We start from the raw sequence: 10,170 nt of genomic DNA on the forward strand, positions 1-10,170 counted from the left end.
AATGAAGCTGGGTAGGCTGGGGCTTTTCTTCCTTTCCCTGCCTAGAAACCCCCAGCACAGAGCAAGAAGAATCTCTGCCCCCATCTCTGATTTCAATTAGGGATGGATGCTTCCTGCAAGACTCAGAGTTCTGTTTCTCAAGATCCAGACTAAATGTATTGGGTGGTCAGGCTTGGTGGTCTTCGCAGGGGTGTGCATGCCTGAGGACTGGAGAAGACTGTCCTCCCCGAATCTGTCAGCACCTGTGCATCCAGAGGGCAAATTAGGAAAGTGAAAACCCACATGGTACAGAGAGAAAGATGATGGGAATTAAGAGCCTGGCCATGCTGTCCAGATTCTCGAATGCCCTGTGACATACTTTCTGTGTTTGCCCAAATAGAAGTCAACTTCCAGTTAACACAACCCCTACTTCCCCGATGAAGTAAAATTAACCTTTTTCTCTTTTCTTTTCTTTCCCTTCCTTCCATCCTCCCTTCATTCTGCCCTTCCTTCCTTCTTTGTTCCTTTCTTTCTGTTTCTTTGTTTTTTTCTTTCCTTCTCTTTCCTTCCTTCCTTCCTTCCTTCCTTCCTTCCTTCCGTCCTTCCCTCCCTCCCTCCCTCCCTTCTTTGCCAACTTAATAGAAATCAGAACTGTGGCTGCCTTTGAGGTGAGGGGTGAGAACAGACCAAATGGGCCAGCGTGATGGGCATGTTTTGTACTCATTAGGGGGGTGGTTACTGGCTGATCTCATTTGTCAGAATTCATCATACTGCACCCTTAAGATCTGTGTACCACAGGGAATGTAAATTTTATTGCAATTTAAAAATGTTAGGGAAATGAGTTGTAAACTATCTATACATAATATTTAAATTAATAATGTAATTGCATACTTACAAACATAAGAACAATACATTTATTTATAATAATTTTTCTATTCACATTTCACAATTCAAACATGCATCTTCTGAGATCAGTATATATTATTACTAAGCCACTTTTTTCATCAACACTCTTCCAGAATATGTCCTTGTCAGTTTCTCTTTTTATTTGAAATGCAGAATATTTTGAATCCGTATTTGATGCTGAAATTTTATTGCAACCCACAAATATCCATTTGCATGACATGGCAGCAGTTGTTTTTCTCATTTGTTTTCTAAGTGACTATTCATGATCCTTACCACATAAGTAATGTATGTATTTCTAAAATGAGCTTCAAAATATTTATCATAATGTTTTATAATTTTAGCCAAAGAACAGTCACCAAATCTGCCTTAAACTTCATTGCTTCTTTTCCACTAGTCCTTCTTATAACCTCTAAAATTGTCCAAAACCAGTGTAAATTGAGACCATTTCAGGCTGATGTGTCTTCCCCAAGTGTTGTAATTCAAAGAAAGTAATTCAGAGTATCCCCAATTATGAGAACATTTAAAGGACAAGTCCCAAACTGTGAGATACTTTCAAAGATAATATTCCCTTTTCTAAGAGTCAATTTGAGAATGTAAAACTTCATCTTATTTATTTTCAGGTGTATGTAGTAAATCCTACAATTTATTCAGACCAAAAATAAAATAGAGATTAATTTAGCAAATTTCGGTGCTCTCATTTTATAGTTCATTATTAACAGATGAACATTCTTAAGTTAGCAGTGTCTTTACATAAAAACCTTAAACTCCCAACCACAAATGAGACATTCTTGAATAAATTCAGAAGCACTGTATTTTACTCCAGGACATTAAAGCTAGGAAAGATTAAGTGGATAACTGATTAGTAATGACAGAATTATGAATTCCTAATTGTTAATTGTTGGATCTGACCTTACAACTTGTCCAGTTTTCAGCTACAACCCATATGATAGGATGATATACAAAGACTTGTTTTGTTCAAATTTCCTCAATATAGATGTATTGTTTTTAAAGAAACCAACCTTGCTGACGGAAGCCAGATGAGCCACCTCACCAAGAGCTCACTGGGTGTATTATTTGTTACCTGGCTCAGTGCAGTGGCTGTCTGTTTTTTCATTTTTTTTTCTTGGTAATAGAACCCTAGTTTTAAATACCATCATATGTGGTAGATGCACTAGTTGGAACAGAAAAGGAACCACCAGAGATGAGGGCCACAGCAGTGCTTGATACCCTTTCTCTCATAAGAAGGGTGCCTCCAAGGGTAGCAGCTCCCAGTTGGCTCCAGGGAACACTCTGAAAGGTGCTGGTAGTGGACTATGCGTAAGGTCCACTTACAGACCTTCCGGTCTCAGAGGTTCTGAGCTCGAGAGGGCTCTTGAGTGTGTGTTTGTTGGCAGGTGTCTTCACCTGAGTTTTATTTTCCTCATCCAGACAGACAGACAGACAGCATCAGTGCCTCACTGAAAGAATTGCTCTGATGTCTGTAAATGTGCCTGGCAAACATAAAGTGCAGAGTTTGTTTTGTTCCTTAAGTCTTAAAATTTCCTCATCACCTCTCATTTGCATGTCGTGTGCCATCTCACCTGTTATGTAGGGACATCAGACGAGCATTTTGCCCGTTTTCATGCAAGAACTTCTACCTTAAAACTCAGCCAGAGCTAGGATGGTAGGATATCTATGGTCCCAGATAACCCTGCTGAGACAGGAGGATTGCTTAAACCCAAGAGTTTGAGGCTACCCCGGAAAACACAGCAGGACCTGTCTTTAAAAAAAAAAAAAAAGACTTGTCAGCCATTCATGTCTGCTAGAGAACAGACAGAAGGAAAAAGGAGAACTTGGGCTCTACTGCTACTGTCTAAAACAAGGAATTCCTGGATCAGGGATTTCTGTTCTTGGGACTGACCACTCTGACAGGCTTCTTTTCATTTCAGGTGGGCCAAGAGAAGGGAAACTGCTCTTTCCAGAAAAACCCAACCCCTTGCATCATCCCTCAAGAACAGGAAAATATCTTCCACACCATATTTGCTTTTTTCACAAAGTCGGGAAGAAAAGTCTTGGTAAGGATTTGCTTTGTGGCTGGGGTAACATGGGTGGTCCTTACTAGGAACGCAAGTCTGAAATTAAAGGCCAGTTTTCTACTTGGTATTCGTTACTTCCCAAATCTGGCTTTCATCAATTGACTTATAAAGACACAAGGACTGTGGTCAACTTCTATTTTTCAGCTTGAGGTTTCAATCAAAGTGTTAAATTTATATTCCACTTCCTTTGCCTGGCAAGGGAAAAGCGTTTGCAACCCATCAAGCACAAAGTGAAATACTTCCTCAAGTAGCATGAATCTAAACAAGCATGATGGTTCTTGTACAACCACTTTGGAAAGGGCTGCTACACCTACCAACACAAGTAAGCCTCACAGATGTGATACTGAGTGAAAGAAGGTAAAGGCAAAAGGACACATACTGGAATATTTCACATATATGGAGCTCACAAACAGCAAAAACTAATCAGTGGTCAAGACAGTGTATGCTTTTGGTAGAATATCAACAGGAAGGGTAAGCCTCAGAGTACCTGCTTAGGGGACAGAAATGTGTGTCGTGATCAGGTTGGTGGTTCTCCAAGTATAGACATACATAAAAACATATGTGCTTGCTGAGTACACTTAATGTTTGTTCTATTTATTGTATACATTATACTTCAGGGTTTTTTAAATGAAGATATTGAAGACAGAATCATAATGCTTATCCAAAGCCTCCATTTTTTGTGTCTTTGGTTACATTTCTCTAGCTTCATATTTCAGCCTGGGTACATTTCACTTACATTTACTGTGTCTTTCCTCACTTTCTTCCCTGCTAGTGAGGCACAACTATTTGCCACTTGAAATGTTTGAATTTTTTTCTTCTGTTGTGAGGATGGTATGTCTGTTTTTGAAAGCCCACAGAGTCATTAGGTGTAGTGGTATCTACCTGTTTGGTGATACAATTCTGTATCTGTCTGAAAATTTCACCAAGCAAAATATAATAAAGATATACAAATATAGAAGAGAAAAATTCCTCTTTTGCAATCTGGAATTTACACTTCTCTTTGGTAATTTGTGCTTTCTTGTGCAAGAGTCACATGACTTCTTAGTCTCTGATTTACATAAAAAATGACCACGAGGGGGGCTGGGGCTTTAGCTCAACGGCACAGCGCCTGCCTGGCAAGTGCGAGGTCATGAGTTCGATTCCCGGTACTGGAAATAAAAATAAAAATTTTAAAAAAATGACCACATGCAGGTCATGGTGGCACATGCCTATAATTTAAGGACTGTATCAGGCTGAAGTAGAGGATGGCAAGTTCAAGTCCCACTTGGGGAACTTAAACCCTGTCTCAAATAAAAAAAGGTCTAGGGGTATAGCTCCGTGCAGAGGACCTGGGTTCAATTCCCAGTACTGAAAAATTTTTTAAAACCATAAATATATATTTGCCATTGCACAGAAATTACATAATATAGAAAAATCTGTCTTACATTGAAAACTCATAGGAACACTATCAGAATATAGGGATGTGTTTCTATTTAGGGACTGTTGGAGTTTTTGTGAAATCCAGCTTTTTGGTAAATTAACCATGGAGAGCTGCTTTTTCCAGTTTGACACCAAAATATGCCTTGGCACTTACCAGGCAGGTAATCCCTTGAATGCCCTCTTGTGGCAAGAAGAGATAATTACATCTTTCTTCCTTTTTTTATTCTAATTTTATTCCCTATTGGTCCTGGGGATCTAACGCAAGGCCTCCCACACTCTCCCACTAAGCTACATCCTCAGCCCTTCATCTTCCTTTTGTCTTTTCCTCTGCCTGGAATCACTTTAGTCACCAGAACAGAAGTTCTAGAGTTAGTTGCTGTGTGAAGGGCTGTGGAATTGTCTGTGTTCTTAATACTGTTGGATAATTCTGATTTTCTCCTCAGGACTGTGAAAATCCAGGAATGTCTTGCCTAACAATACACTGTAACCTTAGTGCTCTCACTAAAGAAGAAAGTCGTACAATAGACGTTTACATGCTGCTGAACACAGAAATACTGAAGAAGGTAAGTTCTGAGGACCAGCACTCTTGGGCTTCATTGAAAAGCACCTGAATTGGTCTCCTGCTGACACTTTGGCTGTACCTTTTGAAAGTTTCTTGGCAAGTACCATTGGCAGTTCCCCCAGATGCAGGAGGGCGATCAATGGCTTGCTACTTAAAGTGTGGTCCAAGGACCCATAATGTCATCTAGGTTTGTTGGAAATGCAAAATTTTGGACTCCACCCAGAGCTGTTGAATTGGCATCTTGATTTGGTCAGTCTTCCTAGCGTTTTGTTTGCACATTTACATTCTCATTTTTCAGTTTGTGTCAGAATCATGTGAAAATTTTGTTAAAACTCAGATTCTTTGGGGTAGAGTCTGAGATTCTGCAGGTCTGACAAGCTCCTAGGTGATGCCACTTTTTCTAGTCTGGAGGCCATCTTTTTCATCAGAGGCTGGAAGACCTTTCTGTAAAGGCCAGTTGGAACTGTTTTAGATTTTACAGGCGATACTGCTCAGCTTAGCTATCACATTGTGTCAAAGAAGCCATAGACAACACTCATAGGAATAGGCATGACCTTATCCTAATAAAACTTTATTTACAAAAATTGGCAGAGGATCAGAGCTGACCTGTGAGTCCTAAGTTTGCTCACCCCTTGTTTACATGACCCCTTGTTTCACAAGAGCCCAGCTACTGAACCTCAGGTCGCTTCACTTTTACAAGTTCACCAAAAGTGATTCCAAAAGTTTATCAAAAAAGTACTTCAATCAGTAAGCTGGTGTCCTTTAAAGATTTGTGTAAATTTATTATTATTTAAAGAGCTGCTGAGTCTGAGAATCCATTTCCAATAAGACATTATAAAAAATAATTGCATCTGAAGATAAAATATGCATGTTTGCCCCAGAGATTCTATTTATTTCCTTTAGAAACGAAACATAATTAATATGCATAAACCTATCAGTGGGTGAATGAATATCCTTAGAATAGTCATTTCGTGGTCATTTTTAAATTAGACACTGCAGTGACCTGCTGACATGACAAGATGCAGACCCTGAGGGGTATTTTTTCCCACTTTCTCTAGCTCTTGCAGCCACCACACATCTGTGAAGAGCTGGGTCCAGCTCCAGCTTCCTGGATTTTCTCTGAGAAGAAACTGTTTTGGGGAAGTTGGGCTCACACACAGTTCTTTCTTACAGTCACTCTCCTTTATAAAGGACAGTGTTAGAGGACTTGGCACTAACTAGAACCGCACTGATGTCCTCTGGTTCCAGAAGGGAGACTGGAAGCACCGTGTCACAGGAATCCCATTATTCTTGGGTCCCCAGGACAGGTTGGAGGGCCCGTGATTCTTCACACTTACTGTTCTGCCCATTCTCTTGATAAATGGTGTTGCTGATGTCTCCTTTCTCCTCTACCCATATGGCTGCCACTTGCAGTTCAGTTATATGACTTAATTTAACTGTGTGTGGCTCTGCAGCCTGGTTCTTCTGCATCTCTCTCCCAGTAACCAGTGGTGACCCTTTACCAAGGAACATGTCCCACCAGCTGATGTCCCTATGAGTCAGCCACACCAGTGGAACACCAGACAAGAAAGCAGGAAACTGTGGGTGTCATATAGGGCCCTGGAGGCCCATTCTCCAAGTGCCTTTCCAGCAGAAGCTCCAGGTGCAGAAGAAAGCCTGAAACAAAACTGATCTGGAAACCAGATGGGCCCCCAGCTGCTCCTCAAATTGAAATACTAAGTGCTGGTCCCTGATGCCAGCTACTACCTCCTTCAGGGAGGAGCCAGATGGTCCCAGGGGCCATCATGGCTTCCCTGAGGATGTGGACCAGCGCCAGCTTCATGGTTGGCCTGGACCAAGATTTGTGTTTATTTTTCTTTTGACCTCAAGGTCTGGCCCAGACAAGGAAATTTGAGATTTTATTGTTTTGACCTTAACAAGTTTTCATTTGAAATACAAAATCTGATTTTTTTTTTAAATCATTAGAAGATACAGATTTCCTTGAAAGTATTCTTTTTCCAGTCCACAAGGCTTTCTTCCCTGATTCTACAACCACCAGAGATCTGTTCTGTGCCAGGCTCCTCGTATGCTTGGCAGTTATCACCATCATCATTACTAACATCCGAGATAATAATACAGTGATTCTTGATGACTGAAAATACAATATACCCTGCTACAGTACTTAAAACCACAAATGTATAAAACTTGAATTTCTAAAAGAAACCATGCGTGTGGTGAATGCATATGATCTCAGCTACTCAAGAGGCTAACATAGGAGGATCTCAAGTTTGATCCCTGCCTGGGCAACTTAGCAAGACCCTGTCTCAAAAAAATTAATTAATTTTTTAAAAAAGAAAGGGTTAGAATGTAGCTCAGTAGAGTACTGGCCTAGCATGTGCAAGGTGTGAGTTCCATACCTACTACCACAAAATAAAATCTCTTAACAGATTGTTTGCATGCAATATTATTTGTAGTTTGAAGTGAGTTTACTGGAGCAATTCATTTGAATGACAAACGTCCTAGAAGCATTTAAATATATTTTGTTGAGGGGGTATATAAAAGAAGGATTGGATTTGATCAGTACATACTATATACATGCATGGAAATATTACACTGAACCCCATTAATGTGTGCAATTGATACATGTTTAGAAGAAAAGTATTAAATGTGTCTATGATTATTTAGAAAAAGACAATAAGATTGGGGTATAACTCAGTAATATATAGCATTTACCAGGGTTCAGTTCCCAACATCACAAAAACAAAAAGAATAATAGTTTGTACTTAACTCCCAGGTACAGTGTATAAGCTAGGACCCCCATGTTCCATCCCAGGAAAATTTTTGTAATTTCTTTGGTGAAGATTAACAAAGGGCTCCTTTGGAATTTTTGTGAAGAGAAAAAGTCCTCCTCTTTCCTGTTTCTTTGTAGGTTTAGCCAAACATGAGTGAAAGTTGGCATCTGAGTGTGAGCCTCTGAGTTTATTTTCTGTTGCTATAACAAAATACCAATCACTGGGAAATTTATAAAGAACAGAAGGTTATTTGGCTTACAGTTCTGGAGGTTGGGATTCCAAGAGCATAATGCCAGCATCTACTGGCATGTGGTGGGAGCCACCTTGGTGCATCATAACCTAACGTGAAGGGCACTATCTGGTGAGACAGGCCAAGCACGCAAGCTCAGGTTTCTTTTTTTCTAGTAAAGCCATTAATACATGTTTAGAAGAAAAATATTAAATGTGTCTATGGTTGTTTAGAAAAAGACAATAAGATTGGGGTATAACTCAGTAGTACAGCACTTACCAGGGTTCAGTCCCCAACATCACAAAAACAAAAACATCCCACCCTCATCACCTCATCTAACCCTCATTACCTCCCAAAGACCTCACTTCCAAATATCATTAACATATGATTTGGGGAGATAAAGTGTCCACCATGTAAATTCTGGGGGACACATGCAAAGCACAGCAGCCTTCTTGAGTGACAAGCAAGCTGAATTAATGCAGCGGGTTCTTACTGGCAGGGCCCTAGCCACTCCCATGGGAATGCTGAACGTTCTGTTCTCTACCCTCTGTTTCCACAATGCAAACCAGGCGCCTCTTTACTCCACAGTCAGTGCACACCCTCTGTACGACTGGCTTGAGGTTCTGGCCCTTCCCGGGGCCATGGTTTGCCAATCCCTGTCTTTTTCCACATTGCATTTCCATCCCTGCTTTGGAGCAGTTTTCTTATTATCTGGATCAGTGTCTTTGAATCAGTGCCCACAGAAAGGCTTCTGCCTGCTTCTGCCCGCGAGCAGTTCTTCATAAACGGTGCCCCTGCCCCCAGTTCCTTTTGTCTTTAGGTTTCATTTATAGGCTAGATGTTGTCCTCTCCTTCATCTCTTCATTGGATACTCTCTTTAATGTTCAATAGCTTTGACCCAAAATAGCATCTTTTAAGAGCAAACAAAGAGTTAAGAGTAGCTTGTGAGAAGGGGTTGAGGGTTGTGGTCAGGGCAGGGAGATGCTTATAAAATGGAAATCAGATGCCTTCTACAGAATGCCAGGCCTAGATTTGTTGTACACAGTTAAATAGCTTTATTTACCCTCAACTCTTTGTGAGTACATCAATATCAATATTTAAATATCTGGCTCTTCCCACTAGGAAACCACAGCCCATAAGCTTGTACGTGTTGATTACTGGCAAATGCTATATTTGTTCTGTATCCACCATGATCCAAAAGGATCCTCAAGGGAGACATTGGAAGTCATGTTTATGTGGGTCCCTTGGAGGGAGAAGTTTCTCATTCAGTGATAAAATTTTTGTCTGGTTTATGTGCAATCTTAGAATATCAGTTCTGCCTAATGCCTCTCAAGGAAAAGTCATTGTCTTTGAAAAATCTTACAGTGAACTCTGTTGTTGTTTCTTCCCTAGGACAGTTCGTCTGTCATCCAGTTCATGGCTCGAGCTAAGGTGAAGGTGGACCCTGCCCTGCATGTGGTGGAAATAGCCAATGGGAACCCAGAAGAAATGATGGTGAGTCAGCCGCCCTGCCACAGCCCTCCTCAGAAACCACGTGAAGCCGAGTGATTGGAGATGTGGAGCTGGAATTTGAGGGTAGATAGCTCTGAGCCAAGGAGGCTTTGTGGTAGACCCCAGACCATACTGCCCTGGCTTCCTCTACAGTTGTTCTTGTGGTGCTAGCATTATTTAAGATGCCACAGTGTGTGAACATTTCCTGCTGTGAGTGGTCAAAGGAAAAATAGTCTGGAAGGACCCTTGATGGGATTTGTTTTTCCATTCTGAAGCCAGGACTATTTTTATCTTTCTTAGACCTTTCTCTGAAACCTCATCTACCTTCCCAGTCACATTCTTCTATGGATAAACACTGGGTGTCCCAAAAACAAGTTGTTTGATTAACTTGAAGAGGTCACATCCAGATTGTCAAGACCTAGAACCTTGTGTCTCCCTCCCACCCTGCCCACTTACCCTCCATGAAATGCAGTTGGCAGGCAGAGCTCAGGGACGTGGGAGGGTGAGGCAAACTTCAAGGCTTACCTCTGGGAGTGAGGGAGAGGCTGGAGGTGAAGTGTGGCTTGCAGTTCTGCCTTTATTCTTGCCATCTGTTGTTTGACCACCACACCCAGGTTCTAAAGGAGTAGAACTGCTCAGAACTGATTTGCCAGTAAGCTGTGCAATGATGCTTCTTTTCAGCACCTGATCCAGAGACTGTACCTTCTCAAGGGAGACCTACCGTCTCAGGGAAGAGTC

General features: G+C 41.1%; 1 protein-coding gene across 1 annotated transcript in view; it reads left to right on the forward strand.

Annotated features, from left to right (window-relative positions):
• Itga9 (integrin, alpha 9) overlaps positions 1 to 10,170 on the forward strand; it is a gene marked incomplete at its 5' end in the record, with an annotated part of 332,049 nt that overhangs the window by 289,493 nt on the left and 32,386 nt on the right. Inside the window, 3 exon segments of the mRNA XM_013513777.1 lie at positions 2,814 to 2,939; positions 4,823 to 4,942; positions 9,334 to 9,435. Of these exon segments, the coding sequence (XP_013369231.1) occupies positions 2,814 to 2,939; positions 4,823 to 4,942; positions 9,334 to 9,435 (348 nt within the window).

The sequence above is a fragment of the Chinchilla lanigera genome, unplaced genomic scaffold, assembly GCF_000276665.1.
Source record: "Chinchilla lanigera isolate Chin_1 unplaced genomic scaffold, ChiLan1.0 scaffold00020, whole genome shotgun sequence".
NCBI lineage: Eukaryota > Metazoa > Chordata > Mammalia > Rodentia > Chinchillidae > Chinchilla > Chinchilla lanigera.